Source organism: Penicillium manginii, assembly GCF_028828005.1.
Source record: "Penicillium manginii strain IBT 31320 chromosome Unknown utg000008l:1.0-3226943.0:1.0-3228205.0, whole genome shotgun sequence".
Taxonomy (NCBI): domain Eukaryota; kingdom Fungi; phylum Ascomycota; class Eurotiomycetes; order Eurotiales; family Aspergillaceae; genus Penicillium; species Penicillium manginii.
The window spans coordinates 1577116-1597820 of record NW_026643109.1 but is presented as its reverse complement, the minus strand read 5'-3'; the positions used below and the strand labels follow the sequence as shown (position 1 = coordinate 1597820).

The 20705-nt window shown below is 48.4% G+C and overlaps 6 protein-coding genes across 6 annotated transcripts; 4 read left to right on the top strand and 2 right to left on the bottom strand.

Moving 5' to 3' along the window:
* Window positions 1–1773: 1773 nt before the first annotated feature.
* On the top strand, window positions 1774–5674 carry N7533_011250 (GAF domain-containing hybrid sensor histidine kinase/response regulator; the record flags this gene model as incomplete). Its single annotated transcript, XM_057107900.1, has 3 exons — window positions 1774–2102; window positions 2175–2316; window positions 2384–5674. 3 exons carry the CDS (start codon window positions 1774–1776, stop codon window positions 5672–5674), a joined length of 3762 nt encoding a protein of 1253 aa, XP_056955278.1.
* A 1012-nt stretch (window positions 5675–6686) lies between these two features.
* N7533_011249 (glycoside hydrolase family 72 protein) lies at window positions 6687–8487 on the top strand (the record flags this gene model as incomplete). Its single annotated transcript, XM_057107899.1, has 4 exons — window positions 6687–6770; window positions 6851–6888; window positions 6944–6969; window positions 7031–8487. The coding sequence occupies 4 exons, from the start codon at window positions 6687–6689 to the stop codon at window positions 8485–8487; spliced, it is 1605 nt and encodes a 534-aa protein (XP_056955277.1).
* A 927-nt stretch (window positions 8488–9414) lies between these two features.
* Window positions 9415–10402, top strand: N7533_011248 (heme-dependent catalase; the record flags this gene model as incomplete). Its single annotated transcript, XM_057107898.1, has 2 exons — window positions 9415–9462; window positions 9647–10402. 2 exons carry the CDS (start codon window positions 9415–9417, stop codon window positions 10400–10402), a joined length of 804 nt encoding a protein of 267 aa, XP_056955276.1.
* A 396-nt stretch (window positions 10403–10798) lies between these two features.
* Window positions 10799–14590, bottom strand: N7533_011247 (ankyrin repeat domain-containing protein; the record flags this gene model as incomplete). Its single annotated transcript, XM_057107897.1, has 1 exon — window positions 10799–14590. The coding sequence occupies one exon, from the start codon at window positions 14588–14590 to the stop codon at window positions 10799–10801; it is 3792 nt and encodes a 1263-aa protein (XP_056955275.1).
* Window positions 14591–15113: 523 nt separating this feature from the next.
* N7533_011246 (uncharacterized protein) lies at window positions 15114–19100 on the bottom strand (the record flags this gene model as incomplete). The annotated part of the gene is given in 8 exon segments (XM_057107896.1): window positions 15114–15245; window positions 15321–15818; window positions 15880–16698; window positions 16748–16822; window positions 16877–17158; window positions 17217–18074; window positions 18133–18255; window positions 18273–19100. 8 exon segments carry the CDS (start codon window positions 19098–19100, stop codon window positions 15114–15116), a joined length of 3615 nt encoding a protein of 1204 aa, XP_056955274.1.
* Window positions 19101–19885: 785 nt separating this feature from the next.
* N7533_011245 (cell wall mannoprotein 1 family protein) lies at window positions 19886–20478 on the top strand (the record flags this gene model as incomplete). Its single annotated transcript, XM_057107895.1, has 2 exons — window positions 19886–20215; window positions 20287–20478. The coding sequence occupies 2 exons, from the start codon at window positions 19886–19888 to the stop codon at window positions 20476–20478; spliced, it is 522 nt and encodes a 173-aa protein (XP_056955273.1).
* Window positions 20479–20705: the final 227 nt, after the last annotated feature.

The window sequence follows — 20705 nt, the reverse complement described above, 5'->3', positions numbered from 1 at the left end:
GACAAGAGTAGCTTTTAAATGGATCCGTTTTGCGTAACGACGGACCCAATGGCAGGCGCTAGGTGGACCCTTTAACGCTTTGCGCGTAAGCTTACCATCCGTGCGGCTACGCGCTAGGGCTGAAAGGGAAAATAATCCAGCGGCTGAGAACCGTCGCGGTGTTTCCGGGAAGTCTAAGTGCAGGTGGACTCATGATTGAAGGGTTTATCTTTGCTGTGCTGGTTGGGCGGGCAGCGTGTAGAGATTGGGTTTGTCTTGTTTGGGATATCGTGAGGTCAGTTTACTTTCGGCCGCGGATTTGCTGTACGTGTACTCCACTTTGTTGGGGGCGATTTGAGATGTTTGAATAGCGGCTCGTTTACTCCATACATGTAGTCTTTCTCTACTAGGTACGGAGTAGACTGTTGAGTACCTAGGTATATCGTGCCTGAACGGTGATTCATTTAGTGGAGATGGTACTAACCATCGTGACTCCAGGTCTTCTATTCAAGTAGATGTTGCTTGGCAGTGCCTCGGGCCTTATGATTGGCCGCTCGATACTAAGCTGCAGACTGCACGAGGGTGGTCACCGCTTGTTGACAGGTCATGGCACTGGATACGTGCCATCAATTAGACCACTCGGAGACCCAGGTGGGTGGTGGCCTTAAAATCAGCAACACGTTCAGTTGATCAGTTGGATGGGGAATTACTCGAAGATCTCCATACACTTTTCGGAATATCATGCCCAGGCGTAGACCTCGAGACACAATGAAGGAATTGGTGGAGGGTGGAAACCAGGAAATGGTGCTTGTATGGGGATATCTATCAAAGAGAGAGAGAGAGAGAGAGACAGGGCCAAGAAGGCAAGATGTGAGTGTCTTTGGCGGCCTGAGGCCTACACCCCAACCAAATCCTCTGCTGTGACTTTCTCAAATCTTGACAGTAACTTGACCTTGGAAGGATAAGAAGCCTTGGAACTTGAAGTTGGTAATACTGCCGTGTCTGAATACTATTTTGGACCTCAGATGCGCTATCTCCTAACACTGTATTTCTAACGCAGCTTTGGGATACTATATCTCGCTAACGACTACTACTACTAGTACTAGTCATAGACTATACTAGAAGTCAAAACAACGCGTAGTACAAATCAAGGCCACATGTACTAAACATCCTAGAGATTAGCAAAAAGAAAAGAGAGAGGGGGTATTCAGAGAGAAAATGAACACACGCCACAAAACAACGTATACCACAAAGCAACGCATGTACAAAAGCAAGAGGTCAGTTATGAGGAGATCAGGCACTCGCAGACGAAGATACGAGGAGCAGGCAATATGTGATAGCATACAATGAAAGTAATCAGATTGAGGAGAGAACTTGAAAAAGAGACAAAAGTACATACGGGGCGGAGTTGATGCCATCCGGCTAAGGCATCAACGCCAATCATCCGGAGTAACTAACAACCATCCAGTTCGTTACGTTAATAAACCTAGAGATTAGTAAAGCCGAGGCCCTAGAGCACAGGATTAGTAGCAAGAGAAGAATGAAATATGTCTACATACACAAAATTCAAACATAATGAGGGCTGGGAGTAGTACTAGAGGCATAAACTAGTTACCGAGTAAGCCACATGTCGAGAAGCCCACGTCATTTGACCTCCAAGCCGTGTTGACGTGCATCCCCCCCTCCTCCCCCCAAAATTCTCCCCTCTCCGTCTTTTTTGTGAAATTGAAAAAAAGGCAGCACATTGCATTACACAGTTATCCATATTTAAAAACACATGGGTTCTCACCAAGCATGAGCGATTTCACTGAGCAGACTCTTTGCGACCATGAAGCAGACAGGCAGACCCGCGAGGTTTATCGTTACTTCCAGCCAGAAAATCCAGCGGCACTGAATTCGACATGGCCCCTTGTCGATCATGCGAGCACTTCAATCGCCGTATCATCAACTGCAAGCTCTGCAAGCTCTGCAGATTCTGTTGATAATGTTGATTCAGCTGTGGATGAGGGGCTGCCTGAGACGACCGCCATTGATGACAGCCCTCTCTACAGCCCAAACACGACCTTGACATCTCTGGCGCAGCTCGCAGCTCTGCGACTGAATGCGCAGCGTGCTATAATCACGTGACTTTCTCCCTTATCCAATGGCGATCCCCTTATCCAATGGAGATCTTTGTCTAACTTACCGCGTCGCAGGATATTGAATCGCGAAACTCAGTATGTATTGGCGGAAGCTACGAGAACGACCAATGTGGGAAGTTCGACATTATTTGGTGACAAGGGAGACAGCCTGTTTGCTGGAACATCCATATTATCAAATTCTTGGAACATTTGTGAAGTACGTCTAGACCGATGGACGTTGGCATGCACCGAACATTCCCCTAACACCGATCTATTTCAAATAGGAGACAGTCAATGTACGATCGGACGAACAGTACGAAGGAACATATCCTTTTCTTATTATCAACGACCTTGACCGCGAGGAGCGCTTCCAGAAATTGCCCTTCGTTCAAGGCGAGCTGCACTCTCGCTTTTATGCCGGCACGCCCCTGACGAGCGATGACAACATCAATCTGGGCTGCTTGTTCATATTAGATCCTGAACCTCGTGACGGGTTGGATGATGTTGAGAAGGATATACTTGGAACGATGGCATCCGTGGTTATGGAGTATCTACAGATGAGCCGCCAGGCCATTGAAGGGCGCCGCGCCTTACGGTTATCGCATGGCCTCCGTCTTTTCGTGGACGGGAATTCCAGCTTCACCCATAACGATCCCGCCTCTCGCTCGCATAGCTCAGGCTACAGTCCATCTTCACATGCATCGCCATATCGTGAACGGAGTCAATCTATGAATTCTCCAACCCGAGGCTCCAATTCTTACCCATCAGAGTTTGACAACGATGACGCGTCGCTTAAAGACGGCAACCTACGATCTTCGACTCGAGTCTCGACCACGGAGCCAGGCAATGACATATCGGTTAGCCCAGCTCCATCTTCACAAAGCTCGAAACAAAGCGACAGCGGATCGATGGTGTCAAGCAACGCCGATTGGCTTTTCCAGCGAGCCGCAAACCTCTTACGACAAAGTCTGGACCTTGACGGTGCCGGGGGTGTGATGCTTTTGGAGAATGGCGATGAGTTGCCAGACGGAAGCCCCCACAGCCACTCGTCCTCCACTGATTCAAATAATTCTGTCCCCGTTCTTGCGCTGTCGACCAGAGAGGACCCGTTCTCATATCAGACGGATTCTGAGTTATTGCACCCGGCTGTTAAACTTGACCAGGACTTTCTAAATCAATTATCTCGCCGTTATCCCAAAGGGCGTATCTGGTCATTCCATCGTGACGGGAGCCTATCTACCTCGGATGAAGACGAGATGTCCCTCGGAGCCGCTCGGAAATATAATCAAAGCTCCAGGGTACTAGAAGCCAGCAAACTAAAAGCCTATTTCCCCGATGCGAACCAGGTCATGTTTGTTCCATTGTGGAATGCTACCAATCTGAGATGGCTCGCAGGCTGTTTCTCCTGGACTCCCCAGTCGACGCGAGTTTTCAGTCGAGCAATTGATCTCAGCGCCATTTTCGGTTTCGCTTCTTCCGTGATGACCGAATACAGCCGCATTGAATCAGCCGTCGCAGACCGCCAGAAGGGCGATTTTATCAGCAGCATATCTCACGAACTGCGCAGCCCATTACATGGTGTTTTAGCCGCTGTCGAGTTCTTGGGGTCTACTCGTTTGGACGATTTTCAAGAATCACTTCTCGAGACGGTAAATGCTTGTGGCCGAACTCTCTTGGATACAATGAACCAGGTTTTGGATTTCAGCAAAATATTGTCCTTGGAAAGACAGAAAAAAAGGCACAAACGCAGAAAAGATCCATGGAGGCCTAGAGCCCCAGACCGGCACCCAGCGCGAATGGACCCACTTATGGCAACCAACGTTGCCATCTTAACGGAAGACGTTGTGGATAGCGTGTGCTTGGGGCATTACAACATCCAAAAGTCAACAACGCCAACAAACCATCCAATTGGCGAGTCACACATTTTGTCAACGTCATCGCTAAAGAACATTCAACTTGGCACAAATTCAGCTGTGGAGGTCATTGTCAATATCAGTGATAATGACTGGTTTTACAACGTCCCGCCCGGCTCAATGAGGCGTCTAATCATGAATCTTCTCGGAAACGCACTGAAATATACCCCAAAGGGCCAGATATCAGTCTCGATCCAGGCGACCGAGAACTCAAAGGGCCGTTCTCGGCGTCAGGGCCTGGAAGATATAGTGACATTAACTGTTTCAGATACAGGTAAGGGAATCTCAAACGAGTTCCTTCAGACTCGTCTTTACACTCCATTTGCGCAGGAGGACCCCCTTTCTGTGGGTACTGGCCTCGGTCTATCAATTGTTCGCGAAATTGTCAAAACCCTCAATGGAAACATCAGAATCAGAAGCCGAGTCGGCGAAGGCACTACTGTCAAAGTGACGATTCCCCTCGATCGCCCAGTGGGAGAAAAAAGTCTCTCGTCGACGCCTTGCGCCGATAAGCCGGAACAAGAGCCACTTACAGCACCCCTTCAACTACGCCAGCTGAACTTGATCGAGAAACGTGCCGCGATATGGGGGATAGATCCTTCTCATGTCGGCGAGTATTCATTCTGGTCTTCAATTGCCCGGTATATCACAGACTGGTATGGCATGAAGCTAGTGCCTTGGTCTGCGGACGAACCTATCGATCTTTTACTTGCAAATGACAGCGATTTATCAACAGCGGGATTCCAGCAGCTACGTGATGCATTACCGCAAATGCTTGTTTTTCACCGTTGTGTAGGCAGCCCGAGCGATATCAGGACAGAGTGGTCGCATCTTGCCGACTCTATGGTGATCATTCGGCGACCATGTGGTCCGCAGAATCTTGCCAGAGGAATCTTGAACTTGCTTTATCCAAAGAATGCGTCTCTGGTATCACCTGCGCCATGTCCGAACCTCTCCGAAGGAGAACTCGTACTCCCGACGCGGCCCCGGTTCTCAAACCAGACTCCATCAACCGGGAGCTCTACCATTTCGTCTGAAAATCTGGACTCGCCCGATGCTGAATTATCCAATCCTATAGCAGATTGCGTTAGCTTCGCCACAGACTCTCTGAAACGCAACGGTTCGAGCCAGTCTCCAGAAACAGCAGGGTCCTATCGCCTCGAGTCTGAAAGCGATTCTTCCATGCCTCATGAATCCTCTCCCGCGTCCTCCACTTCACCACCCAGGCAGTCAGCCCCCATCGAGCCCTCACCCGGTTCAAAAAGCAAACCGCGAGTATTGCTGGTCGACGACAATGAAATCAACCTTCGACTCCTGAGGACCTTTATGAGAAAATGTAACATCACGGACGTAGACACAGCACAAGACGGCGGACAAGCCGTCATCCAGTTTGAAAAGGCGCCGTCGGGCTACGACCTTATTTTCATGGACATATCCATGCCCGTAATGAACGGGTTCGAAGCGACGCGTGCGATCCGCACGATTGAAAAAGAGCGCAGTGGCTGCACCCCAGCCAATATTATCGCTCTGACTGGACTCAGCAGCTCAAACGATGAAGTTAAAGCACTGGGGTCCGGGGTGGATGTCTTCCTCACGAAGCCCGTTTCGTTAAAGGCCGTATCGCGGCTACTTGCAGATTGGGAAGCCGGACTGGCTGGATAAAGTGGGGCATATTTCTTCTTCTCCACGGGTATTATGCGAAGGCTGGGAAATTGTGATAAATATTCCAAGTTCTTTCGGCTTGGAATAGAATAGCCAAGAAGCGATATCTTGCCTGGTGGGTAAGAATCAAATTTACAAATCCGGCAGGCTTTGCCTGGAAAGAAACCAAACCAAACCAGACAAAACCAATCATAGTGCTCGCATACTCCCATCCAAGCTGGGCAATGTGGTACGGGCCTTGCTAGTGGCAGTATCGTGTTGTCGGGCTTGTATGCGTGCTTCGTTTTGCTAACCCCCCTGACTGCAGGTCTCGTATTGGGGAGTAGGCCCCGAGAGGAATGTGATCTGTCACCATGCCGTGTTAAAGGAATAACATGGCCTTTTTCGGATGGTCAACAATGAATGACTTATTATTCGAGTTCGGCTCCGATCATGGCACTGATTGAGATTGTTACAGAAAGCCCTGTGCTAGCTACTCATGTTTGAAACAGGGGACTTTGCACAAAGCCACCTCCAAGAACTGTTCACAATCGCCAACTAACTTGAAAACAGGCTTAATTTCTTACAGTCTATACAGAGCAGAAATATCAGGCACCTATACAAGCAAATAGGAGAACTTGAGTCGTTTATTTAATTCTATACTCCTATACTGGCAGCCTAGGATACCTACCATAGTGTGGAAGCTAGACATAGGGAAACCTATAACCTACTATGACCTACCTAAATATACGATTAACTAGCCTCTTTAATCGCGGTTCTCAATTCTCAAACTGGCGTACTTTTATGATTTCGGATAGCTATCTCCAGTATATCCATGGATAGTATACAGTCTACTTGAATACATAGGTAGTGGAGGATGATAGACCTCGTCACGCCCCTTCCTCAACGGCAACTTCTGCCTGCAACTGCCTTCTTCCTCAATCAGTTTCTCCATCTCTCTATCTCTGCATGTTTCTTTCTTTTCTATTTCCCGAAACTGTTCTTCTCACATCTAAATTTTATTCAGTTCAACATGAGAATATCGTTCCCTCGCATCGTGGGACTTTCCCTTTTGACAGGATGCGCGGCTGCGTCTGTTCCCAATATCGAGATCAAGGTCTGTGACTGCTCCGCACAATACCCCCCCCCGGAAATTTAAGGATATCGACTCTGAATCTGACACATTCTGTCCCATAGGGCTCCAAGTTCTTTTACTCCAATAACGGCACTGAGTTGTGAGCTCCGCGGATCCCAAATCTTCTGACTCTGTGCTCATACATTTTTCACCAGTTTCATCCGAGGCATTGCCTATCAAGGTGAGTCGGACCCAGATTACTCGTTCCACCTTCAAATAAGATCCTGACCTTGAGTGGATAGAGAATTACAGTGGTGGAGGCGCTCAGGGAACAGGCGAGACCAGCAAAGAAACCTACGTCGATCCCCTCGCGAACGGCGACCAATGTCAGCGTGATATCGTCTACCTCCAACAGCTACGCACCAACCTCATCCGTACATATGCCATCGACCCATCCAAGAACCACGATGACTGCATGCAGAAGCTTGCCGATGTCGGGATCTATGTCATCAGTGACCTTTCTTCCCCGGATAATTCGATCAAGGCCGACGACCCCACGTGGAATGTCGATCAATACAAGCGATATACGTCTGTGATAGATGCTCTGCAGAAATACGACAATGTCATCGGATTCTTTGCTGGGAACGAGGTCGTTAACCAGCCCAACCAGACAGCTTCGGTCGCTTTTGTCAAGGCGGCGGCGCGAGACATGAAAGCATACATCAAGAAGAAGGGCTATCGCAAGTCCCTCAGTATCGGCTATGCAGCGACCGACCAGCGGGATATTCGCCAGGACATGTCGGCCTACTTGAACTGTGGATACCAGGACAGTGCTATCGACTTCTACGGGTATAATATCTACGAGTGGTGCGGTGACAAAACGTTCTCCTCGTCCGGCTACAAAGAGCGAACCGATGAATACAAGAACTATTCCATCCCGATCTTCTTCTCCGAGTACGGATGTGTTACCAGCGGCCCTCGAAGCTTCCAAGATATCCCCGTCCTGTACAGTGACAAAATGAACGATGTTTGGAGCGGCGGAATTGTCTACATGTACTTTGATGTCAATGGAGGTGACAACTATGGTCTCGTCTCTGCATCAGGTAATTCTGCAATGCCCGGAAAGGACTTTACGGCGCTTTCAAACCAGATCAAAAGTGCGACAGCAACCGGCGTCAACATGGCCAGCTACAGTCCTTCCAACCCCGCGCAGGAATGCCCGACCGTCAACAGCAACTGGCTGGCGAAATCGAGCCCGCTACCTCCGTCTCCCAACCCTGATCTCTGTGACTGTATTGCGAAGACCTTGGAATGTGTTGTCAAAGATAACGTCGACCTTAAAGATTATGGGACTCTCTTTGGCCAGATCTGCGGTTACGGAAAGACCATCTGTGATGACATCACTCACAACGCTACAGCCGGTCGCTATGGCGCCTACAGCGTTTGCAGCCCCAAGGATCAGCTTTCCCAGGTCATGAACCGCTACTACCTCAGCCAGGATAAGAGAAAGGATGCTTGCGACTTCGACGGCAAGGCAAAAGTCCAGGTACCGAATGGCTCTTCGAACGACTGCAAGTACCTCATTCAACAGGCGGGCGGTACTGCATCGTCAACCGCAGGAAGTAACACTGCAACGTCTACCTCCAAAGGTGCCGCTACCCATATGGTGAGTCCGGTTAGTATTCTTGTTAGTGGCTGGCTTGGTGTGGGCTCTTTGGCAGCTGCGATTCTTATCGGCTGTCTGATGATCGTTCTGTAGACCGTTACAAAAGTGGCTTTCGGTCTTTGTTACATAATATCGTCGTGTCACTCATTTGAAGCTACTTTGACTTCCCAATCAACCAGTATGGTTCTTAACGGTACCCGGGCATCGCTTCAAGATAATTCGTTGAGACAATCTCTTTCAGTAACCACAAAGTGTGAGAAGTTATCACTATAATATGCGCTATTAGTAGGCAAACGATGCAATAAATGCCGAATTGATATAATCATCATCCATTAGAGAGTTGGAAGAATAGCCGTTCTTGGTTCGTTCATTTGCTCGCTTAATCTCACCCGGATGAAAAGAAGCCTTGGTCCTCAGGATTCCTTTGTACCTAAATAGTAGCTCTCTCTGCAGTCATTCCAGATTCGTGCCTTAGCTCTGATTTCATCACCAATAAGCTCTATTGTCGATATCGCGGTGATGGACATTTTGATCAATTTAGATCTGCTAATGTAATCTATTCTGACACGAGAGAAGAAAGACAGTCTATGTACACAGAATTGTACTTGAGGATAATGTATTTTCAATTTTTTGTGTTTCTTTGGAGCTGGAATACAACCAATTTTCAAATACACTAGCTATTAATCTTTCTTTGTTTCTTTGCCCCTCATCTTTGCCAGTCCCCAGTCCTCGGAAGAACGAACGCTCTAACACCCTTCTGGCCAATGAGTGTCCTCTTATAGTAAGCCGCAGTCGAGTATATATTGTATGGCTGCTTACCTGCGTCATGATGGTCAGACTCTACTAGTGCGTTGCGTCAAAAAGTCCGATATCCATGTCATTTGAATGTCGCAATATGATGCCCCCAACCTTGGAAATCATCGCTCCAAATATAAAGTCACCAGATACTTCGTATTGGATAACTAAATCATCTTCGCTCTGAACAACCCTCTTGGTACTAATATCCAAACAAAATTGAAAATGCCCCTCCCATCCGATCCGGCAACCGTTGAAGTCGGCGCTCAACTCGTCGACACTCTCCATAAATTCTTCGGCCCTCATCCAGGCTTCAGACCAGGTAAAGATCCTATCATAAAGCCCCACGGAAGCTATAATGAAATTTGTCTAATAAAAGCAAAATCAGCACACGCAAAAGGGATCCTCCTAGAAGGATCATTCACCCCAACACCAGAAGCATCAACCCTCTCATCAGCCCCCCCACTTCCAAAATGAAACACCCATCCTAGCCCGCTTCTCCAGCTCAACAGGTCTCCCAGACCTCCCGGATAATAATCCCAACGGCAACCCGCGCGGCCTGGCTATACGATTCGTTCTCGCCGAATCACCTCGACGCCTACACACCGATATAATAACCCACTCGACGCCATTCTTCCCCGCAAAGGACGGTCCGGATGCCCTCGCCTTCTTCAAAGCACTGGCAGACGGCTCGATATCAGACCATCTAGCGACATACCCGTCCGCGAAAGAATTCGTCGAAGCGCCGAAACCATTCCCGGTCAGTTTCGCCAGAGAGACCTTTTACGGCGTGAATGCGTTCAAACTGATCGCCGCTGATGGGACGGTGACGTTTATTCGGTATCGATTTGTGCCGCGACGTGGTGCGGCGCATGTGGACGGCGATCAGGTGGAGGGGTTAGCGGCGGGGTATCTTTATGAGCAGATTCAGGAGGTACTGCCTCTAGGGCCGACTTTTGATCTTGTGGCGCAGATTGCGGAGGAAGGCGATGTTACGGATAATTGCACTGTGCAGTGGCCGGAGAGTAGGAAGGTTGTCACGTTGGGGACTATTAGTCTTGATCGTGTGAGGGAGGATAATGATGCGGAGCAGAAGAGGGTTATTTTTGATCCTGTGCCGAGAGTGCAGGGTGTTGAGTCTTCGGATGATCCGCTTATTGATGTGCGGGCTGCGCTTTATTTGATCAGTGGTAGGGAGAGGCGTGCTGCTTGAAGTTTTTGCTTTGGGCTAGGCGTTGTGATTTAGGTGCCTTTTGTACCACTGTATGTGGAAGAATGAATTGTGAATTATATTGAAAGAGTAGTAAGCGCCCAGGTAAGTTTGAATATAGAGTGGCCGCATGTAATCTTGCGATTTTAACAATGATCTTCAAAATCTTGCTGCAGTTGCATGCAGCGGCCTTGAAGCCTTTCGCTAGATCGAAGCAGTCTCCCAGTAGCTTACCTATAGGAGTATCCTAACGAGCGATATGCGCAGTACCCTAAACAAGTAGGGTCAATCAATTCGTATGCGTAGAATAACTTCCACCGAGGGATGGGATATTCTCGATAAAACCTCCAGGGCTGTCAGAAACATTGGGTCGATTGCAGCTATGGAGCGCTGGAGAATTCAATTGGCGTTCTGCTCTTCCTGCACCTCAAATATGTCCATAGCCCATTTAACACCTTGCTCCTTTGCAATAGCGAATGGTGTCTTGCCATCCAAATTTACCCTCTTCTCAAATTCAGGGACTCTCTCCATGAAAAGCCTGACTGTTCTCTGATATTCAATCGCCGCAAAAGTATTTTTTGGTTGACAACCGGCCATATGATGGAACACAGTGTTACCGAAGTTATCAATAGCTGTTAGATCCGCACCCTTTCTGTACAATGCCATCGGCCGGGTAACGTCTCCTTCCTTCCATTGCTCATGTATGATGTTGCCAGCACGGAATGGGAATACCGGAATCACACAGGCATATGAATCGGCTCCTAATTGACAACGTGCGGCAGATAAAAGCAGAGTTCGGCCACGAGGATCTCGTCGTTCAAGGTCAATATCGGGCATGTCAAGCCAGGGTTTGATGATGCCGCCATCTGAGAAAATCTCGTGAAGAATAAGTTTGTCCGCATCGCATGGAAGGAAACAGTCCGCACCATTGGATAAGAGCATTTTAATCATGCGTATCGAGTGATCGCGACAGTGAGATTCGTTGAAAGGGAGCATGGAGATGTAGTGAAGGGGTCGGATGACTTCAGTCTTGGACCAAGGCGCTTTTCCTAGCCTGTGCGCATGCCAATGAGGCTGCGCGGAAGATAGAGTCGTGTTATTGACATCTAGTCCAATGCCCAATAGATCGGACACAATTTCCTCATCAAAGGAACAAAGTGCCTGAAACAGCTCCATGGGATGGTCACTAGATGGAACAGCACCACGTTCAACCAACAAGCGAAACACCCTTTTATTGTGAGCAGACATTGCGAGTGGAGTGAAACCGCATGTGGCTGCGATGTTTGGATCGGCACCACCTTCGAGCAGGATGTTGACTATTTCCCATCGTCGATGACCTCCCAGCTCCGATCGGCTCACTGCGACACAGAGTGGTGTCTTTCCCTCGGCGTTACGCGCATTCGGATCAGCACCGTGTTGGAGAAGATATCGGATAGCCCCTTCGTACCACCAGTGTGTGCCTTGAGCGAGATGATGAAGAATCGTGTCCCCATCCTTATAGGCACGGGCAGCAGCCATGGGCGACTGATAATAAATTTCAGGCTTGGAAACCATGTCATTATTGAAGCGAATATTGACGTCCGCTTCAAATTTTTCAACGATGACCTTGATCAATTCCAAGTTCGGCAGCTGCCTCTCGGCAGCTGCTAGCAAGTATGGGATTAGGGGGCCATCCAGTACTTCGTGACCCCCATCAATCCAGTCACTGTCCGGCATGATACTGCCAATCCTCCTAAATATGTCGGTATATCCCCATCGCGCACAGGCAAATAGGAAATCCGGAAAGACCCCGTCAGAGTCATCCCGAACAAGAGTGGGATTCTCTTCTAGTGCCTCAGCAAGCTCATTATGGTGGCCATCTATCACCAGTTGAAAAAGATCCAAGTCCATAGTGCAGGGTGAGGTAAATATCTGCTTCAGCAGAGTGGAAAGATGCCGTGAGCGAAGTAGCAGAGATTCGGTGCTGAATGGGAGCGATGTTTCGATATTGATTCCCAACTCCCTTGATGCTCTCACCAGCTCGGCAGCCATTTCTTCATCTCCAGAATCTTGCGCAAGGAAAATAGAGCCAACACCTTCCGTTATATCTGCGGCCTGGAACCCCCCCTTCAACGCCAATGCACGCACGATGCGCCCACTTCCGAGGGTCGAGTCTTCAGACGTGATTTCACCTTTCCATCCTATCTTCTTAGGATTAAAAGGCTCTCTGTTAGGGCGAGTATCACCTCTTAGCGGTCGTTCTTTATCTTGCGCGAGGATGCCTGCCGCAAAAGCATTGTTCAGTATGTTCTCCTGATCATCATTCGCAATCCAAAGTCGACTTTCGACCAGGAACTCAGAGCATGCGTCTATTGGTAATCTTTTGCTTTTATCTCTCACTTGAGTGTCTGCTCCATGATTAAGAAGCAGGTTCACTGTCTCTAGCCTTCCAGAACGACAGGCTAGGTGAAGAGGGGTCCGCCCATCATCAGACTGCATATTCACCATGGAGGTCATGTTGTTCGAAGCATAATGGTCCAAAAGTAGTCCGACGACATTACTCTGACGAGCAGTTGCGGCGATGTGTAACAAGTTCCGTCCATCTTTGGTCGTAACCGCCGCGTCGGCGCCTCTGGCGATCAGCTTGCCGACTAGAATCTCCGATGTGGTGGCTGCGAGATGAATTGGTCGAACACCCTGATAATCAGGCATATTTAATGCTGCATCTAGGCCTGCATCAAGTAGAAGATCGATCGCGCATTTTCCTTTCACAGGAGATGCCGCAAAAAGATGATCTGACGTGTGGCTGCAAAGTGCGTGAAGGGCAGTTCTCCCTTGAAAGTCACAGACAGTTGGGCAATGGCCGTTACCGAGGAGATTGATTATTGTCAGAAAAGCTGTCTCTTCGTCGATTGCGGCGTAGCCGGACGCGAGAAGATGTAGGAAATCCTGTCCAGCGTAGTTTTGCATTAGGGGATCTGCTCCAAGCTTCATAAGATTATCCAGTTGGTTCGATTGGAATCCGAAAGAGCCGATCAGATTGGAAAGGACCCCGTTTCCCTTGTAGTCTTGAGCATTTATATTTGCTCCACGGTTGATCAGAGAGGGGACTAAAGTTTCACTGTGAAATCCGCTGTTTGGGCCACAGACGGCGCTTGTGAGAAGGGTATTCCCGCGGGAGTCTTTTGCCTCCAGATCCGAGTCCGCAGCACATAATATGTCCAGGATTTCCTCACAGTCGGAGTATGAAGTATCAACTTTGTGGATAGCTTGCTGACCCTTATGATTCCTCTGGGCTGGGCTCATACCGAGAGCTAAAAGTGCTGGAACCGTGGGATCTCCAGGCCTGTGCTTTTCGACAGCGATGTGCAGAACCGTGTCGCCGTCGGAGGTAGTAATATTCCAATCTGGAACATACGGCTTGAACATGGAAAGATCACCTAGGTCATGGTTTGACGCGAAGGCATGCAATGCTGCAGTTCCATCCGGTTGAAAAATGAGGTCTAAACGCGCTCCATGGTCCATGAACATCTTGAATAGATCCGGCTCATCCTGGGGATCGTGGAAAAAATGCAGCGCTGTTCGACCAAGATGGTCTGCGACATCTGGGTCCGCTCCACGGCGTAGGAGGAAGGGCGCAAGCTTGATGTCATTGGGCATACATTGCAACAACAATGTCCGGTCGTCGTCTTTCGAATTGATATTGCAGCCTGCATCGAGCAGCAACTCAAGCACCGCCCGTCGGCGGAGTAAATTTTGGCCATCGCGAATTCTAGGATGATTAAAAGACCATGGCACACTATGAAGTGGCAGCTGCTTTTGTTGTCTTCTCTTATTTCGTCCACGATTAGATTTGATGTTGACATCTGCCCCATGTCGAAGAAGAACCTCGACAAGCGTCGGGTGTGCATTATGGGCTGCAAGAAAAAGCGGAGTAATATCTTGGTATGCTGCATTTGGATCACATTGTCCACTCTCCAGCAATTCCTCGGCGATAGCAAGTTTCCCTTCTTCGCACGATCGACACAGAGCCGCGGAAAGATCGGCTGGAGATGTGGTGGGGATCAAGTTGCGCACTGTATCCACAGACTCGGCTTCCACTGCAGCCAGAATTGGCGCCGGAGCCCCTGCCTCGGGTGGTTCCGTCGGGGTGTCCGAGCTGCTGCATTCGGAATCAAAATCGTCAAAGTCCATATCGTCCATACTAGGCATGATTCTCTGTAGAAATTTATGAGCAAATTTTATTAATCTCTCGACCTCTCGCCTCCTTTTAATTGTTTGAGTGCCAATTTACTAGTCCTGTTAGCGCCTTGGCTTTGAGCCTCTGGTTCAGGCGGCTGCTCGCTTAGCAAGAAGCCTTGCCTGGTTGTACCTGGCGTTGCCTAAAAAGTGGAACTAGCGTGTGCATGGTCAAACTGGACCCTGATTTTCATCCTTGCACGGGGCCTTTGTCAACTTCGAGGGCCAAAACACCCGGGCCATTTTGTCTGTCTGCCCTGAGTAGATTTTACAGACGAGGTTACAAATGGCGCAGATAGGCATGATATATTTCACATTCTATTCAATCTTCAAACAAAAAATAAGCTTGAAACACCCACTGCACGATGAAAGTTCTTAGGCAGGGCAGCCCTTAATTTACTCGAATATATTTTATCACCACGTTGCGGAGAATTCCGACAGTCCCCGCTTTGGTAATTTCAGCCAGGCTAATCTCTAGACTCAAATTGCGACGGGGTCACCCCCGGATCTCGATGGACATTGGAGACTCAATGGCAACTTGAATCTTGGCAACTTGATTGTCGTCGAGATCCTGTGTATTTAGCATGTCCTGTGTGACTAGCTTGGCTAGCTCTCCGCAGATGCAAGTCTGGTTTCCTGTTCGTCAATCGACCAACAGTGCTCACAGTCATTCGTCTGATGCTTACGCGCGTGCAGAATCTACTGCCTCCTTGCTGTCATAGAGGGAGAAACGGATGTCTCGATTCCAAGACATGCGAGCTTGAGGATCGGAAGTCGGCTCAGTATTCGTCATCCCAATGATGGTAGGGCTCGTGATGCTCGATCGGGAACGAGAAATGGCAATTTCGAGTCCTCTCATGACTTCTGCTTCACTTGAAAGGTGATTTCCCTGCGAGTGGATCATTTCTAAAATGTCCATATTGCGACCGACGAGACCGGTATCCTCTCCAGCACCAAGTGCAAGGGATGAGCATGGAAGGCCCAAATTCCGGCGATACAAGGCAAAGCTGTCTAAAAAGGTGTTTGCGGCAGCATAATTAGCTTGAGCCTTGTTTCCACCTACTCCCACAGTGGAGCTAAAGACGACAAAGAAATCCAGTTTTTCATCTGTCGTCGCATGGTGAACGTTAAATGCCCCTTCGACCTTCGGGGCAAGGGAGTTTCTCCATTCTTCAAAAGTCATTTCGCTGAAAGTCCGACCCTGTTCAGGAGATGATATTGTCAGGATCCACGGGGCGAGCACTAGTAGGAATGACACTCACACTAAGGTTCATGGACATTTGAAGTATCCCGGCGAGTGGCTTCGTGCACTTCGAAACAGCATGCTCAACGTCAATACGACGTGAAACATCCCCCACAACACAGATAGGATGGGCGCCCTGCATCCTTAGCTTCTCGAGGAACGATTGGTATTCTTCTGATTCTCCTGCGGTCCGTGATAAATAGACTATGTGACGTGCGCCATTTTCAACCATCCATGTCGAAACAGAACGGCCTAAGCCTCCAAGACCACCGACTAGGAGATATGACCTCTGTGGCGAAAATCTGGCATTCTGCTTGTTTTGCGCGAATTTCATATTATCGGAGCTAGATGGAAGCTCAATCAAGATCTTGCCCGTGTGAAAACCCTGCTGCATGTATCGGAAAGCGTCCTGTATCTCAGTCGCAGAAAACACCCTCATTGGTTGGATAGGCTGAATTTTACCCTCCAGGGCCCAGTCCACAGCTTGTGAAAAGAGGTCTCTGAAGTATTCGGGGTCTTCCTCACACAGAGATAGGATATCTACACCGGAGAAGGCCCGGCTACCAGCAAATGGTCCCGTGCTAAGCATTCCATTCGTACTGAAATCCTTCTCGCCAAGCTCAATCATCTTTCCACGCTTGGCAACATGTCCCCACGATGCGTGAAGAAGCTCTCCCGCCAGCGAGTTGATAATAATATCAACGCCTCGTCCATATGTCTCTCGCAGGATCTGTGGCTGGAATTCCTTCGACTTAGAATTGAAAATTCGATTGCGTGGTATGAAGAAGCGAGTCATGAGGTGCTCCACTTCTTCATCATTTCCCACCGTTGCAAATACCTACATCGATATTAGCTCTGAACGTCAAGGAGTTGGAAAAATCATGTACCTCTGCACCAAGGAGCTGGCAAATTTGAATTGATGCAAACCCAACTCCTCCGCAGGCGGAATGAATTAAAACGGTCTATCGAGAAAGATCAGCCTGGGCTGGCTCAATGGCCTTGGAAAAAGTCCTCACCTCTCCCTTCTCCAAGGCGCAGACTTCGATCAACGAATAAACTGCAGTGGCGTATATGCTAGGCATAGTCGCCGCTTGGTCTAGCGCAATGCTGTCTGGCACTTTAAAGCAGCAAGTAGGTGTTGTGATGATTCTGGATTGGAAATGCCCAGGGTAAAAGGTGATGACTCTGTCCCCCGGAACAAACCCTTCAACTTTGGACCCAACTCGTCGTATTATGCCGCTGCCCTCGAGCCCGAGCTCTTTTTTATCACCGACGAGACCTAGAGCTACCAAAGTATCCTTTGAAGTAGTTAGTTTTGTGCAGTCATCGAACTTGAAGAAGAAATGATCAAGATACCCGGAAGTTTAAGCCGACATATCGAACCTCGACCTCTACTTCGTCGCCACCGAGCTTTGACTCCGCAACCCGAGACCATTGCAGCGTGTCGATCAGGCCGTAAGTCCCTATATTCAGCTTTATAAGTCCTTCGTTGTCCATGATGGGTATATGGTTTTTAGTCTCGCTTGGAGGAGCCCAGTGACATCGACCAGTATGGGTCACTCGATCCTGGTAGGAGAACTCATAATCTGGATACAGCTCCTCGACATCGCGTGAGCATTTAATCTTGTCAAGCACTCGGTATAGGGCGCGAGAGGAATCATCATCGAATACGTCAGTTTCAAATGTTGAAAGATCCAGCTCGTTTTCGACCCTCAGTGTACGGACAAGTCCATGTATAAGTCCGTAGCGTGGATCTTGACAGCTCTGCTGTGTCGAATGTGTCACCCAGAGGCCCCGCCCAGTAATACAAAGCATGAAATCCCGAAGGAAATGGAATGTCTCCTCCTCAATGTTATACAAAAACGGCTCATCTAGATCCAGTAAGAATACAAAGTCATCGCCATCCGATGGCTTTTCATTCAATGTACTCATGTTGACAGAGTAGCCATTCTCTCGAAAACGAGAGGCAACTTGAGAGATCCACGGGGAATGAGGGTCGCTTGCAACTAGACTCACACGTTGAAATTGCGTTTGCCGTGCAATTCCTGACATCATTGTGTGGCTGAAGTGAAAGGGCGGTTCAAGGTCGTAAGAGTACGCTTCGTTGCCTGTGAACCCGGCAGCACGAAGCTCAAAGTCCCACCGATCGGGGGAAACATATGGCACATTAGCGCGATCGTCGTTTACACCAATCCACCAATCGGGTAGTATACCCTTCGCATGAATTAGTTACGCACAAAGTATTTCCAGCAACTCGAGGGGATTTACTTACCATGGCGTAGTTAATAGCGGGACTTTCGGGCGACAACTCATGCAATATGAATTTCCCAGTTGGTGCCAGAAGCTTAGAGACGTTCTGCAACGACTCCTTGAGTGACGGGGTTGCATGAAGAACCTAGAAGATCAGTAAACGATGGATATAGGGAAGTGAAATATAGAGAGACCAACATTGGAAGCAATCACAAGATCATAAGAATGTGGTTGGAATCCTTGATTTTCGACTTCTTGAGAGATGTCCAAGACCTTGAACTCGACATTCCTCTTGGAACCGAATTCTTCTTGCGCTGCATCTGTGAGTCCTGGGGATATATCTGAAAAGACATATTTGGAATACAGATGCACACCCTCAGAGGATTGAAGGTCTTCAAGTGCCTTCCGAGTATAGGCGCCAGTTCCACCGCCAATCTCCAGAATGCGCATTCTAGGGTTTGTAAGACCCATGAGTTTCATTACTTGGCTCCAGCGAGCCGGGACGCCGGCTGATGTATAAAGCCTCTCAAGCCTTTTTTCATGAAGCAGTAGATCTAATGAACTTTGGGTACCATTCATCAGATCAATGCAGTTTTCCAAAATTGCAATCGCACACGAATGCCATCCGTTATATTTGTTATTATCTTCCCATCGCGAGGAAAGCTGTCTGATCTTTTCTCGCCGTTCCTCGGACTTTGCTCGAGCCCATATTTTGCCTTTACCGAAGAGATCATGGTGGCCTTGTCGGATATACGAAGCTTCGGACATTATCCACTCCCTATAGCGGATCATGTGCGAGTCGCGAGGGGATATTTCGCTTATCATATCGGCTGTTTCCAGGATATACAAAAGACTTATCTTTGCACAGTCCTGTGAAGCTTCGAGATCTTCCCCAAATACAAGCGAGCCGGGAAGCCATCTGTCAGGTGGGGTCAAGCCAATATCGGGTGTCCATCTAATATCCGCTGTCAAAGGATGCAGTGACGACATCATGGAATTTATTTCTCGCGATTGTTCTTTGGCAAGGGATGAGAGCCGCCAACTATCAAAAACAGGGTTGATGATTCGAACAAAAACGTGGATGCAGAGAAGAAAATTCCCAGGACCATGGAGGGGGGTTTTGGGAAAAGCCAGTAATAGCTGGCTCATATGCAAGGTGATGCAACGAGTCGTCAAGGGCTGGCTGATTGCTCCAATCGCAGAAGCGTAATTTCACTAGTTTCCTTTTCCTTTTTCTTGTGCCCAGGTAGCTTGAGACGCACAATAAAGAACAACTTGAACCTATTCAAATGTCCTTGCTAATTTATTTTCACCAGGGCACCGCCGATATTTCTACAGTCCGTTATACAGAGTGAATAAAGCTTCAATATTCCAAGCTCCGAACCTTGGAACCTGCCGGGGACAGGTCGAGTTTTAACAATGCAGTACTATGAGACGTGCCAATTTTCTGGTCGGAAGGAAATTTCTAAATTTATTATCATCTAGTCTAGGGTGCTGCTTTGCGGAATAAATACAGGCGTAGGTACATGGACTTACCAAGACACCGAGCGTCGAGAATTCGGGTAGATCGGCCCGCTTAATCGCCCAACCCCAACATGCCTCCCTGCCTGGCATTGTTTATTTACCCCTACATTCAAATTTTGGTGGGGATACTGAACGTGCTAACCTATTCAAGTCATTAAGACCAGTATTTGCAGCGATGTGAGCTAACCCTCTTTACCAAACTTTCTGCTCTCATTCCTCCATCTACCTCCCCTCCTGACGCTTCGCTCATCATGCTCGTCACTAAAATCATCGCCATTACAGCTATAGCAGCTGCAAATGTTGCTGCGATCGCGAACATCGACCAGACAGTTTCCGATATGCGCGAGATTACTCACAAATTGAGAGTCGCCAAGCGTGCCATTGAGAGCTTCAACGGCGGCGTCCCTAGCGCGTTAAAAATCGCCAATGCTGTTTATCAAGCCCACACGGCCTCAGAAGCTGCTCGAGATCGCCTAGAGGCATCTGATCCATTCTTGAGCGCTGATGGCGAGCAAACAATGGACGCATACAATAAAATGCAGCCGGTACTGATGGCTACACTACAAGCTGGACAGGATAAGGTATGGGAAGATAAATTCCACCGTACAAAGTGGCCGTGAAGCTAATTCAAGTTTTCACCCTTTCTAAATAGGCTCCTCAGATCAAAAAATCCGGATTCGGTTACATTTCCCGCGGCATGATGCACAGCTTGTATTTGGAGAAGGCTCAATTTGAGCAGGCGATGCATGGCCAATTGTCTAAGAACCATACCCAGATGCTAGCGCCGTCTGTTGGAGATGTTGATGCGGAGTTTAAGAGAACTCTTGTGGCTTTTGATAATTAACCTGTAAAAATAAAAATAGAATCTATAAATTGGGGTTTGGCGAGCTTAAATATTCCAGTTTAACAAGTTTATGTGAGTTTATAAATCATGAAATCGGTTCGGGGGCCGGATCACAATTTGGTTCGTCTCCCTGGGTCTTTTCTCTGCATCATATAATTAATTTTATTTTCGGGGTAAAATTGTGTCCAATCAGCGATGTGCAAGCACCTGCGGCTCTTAAGCAAATA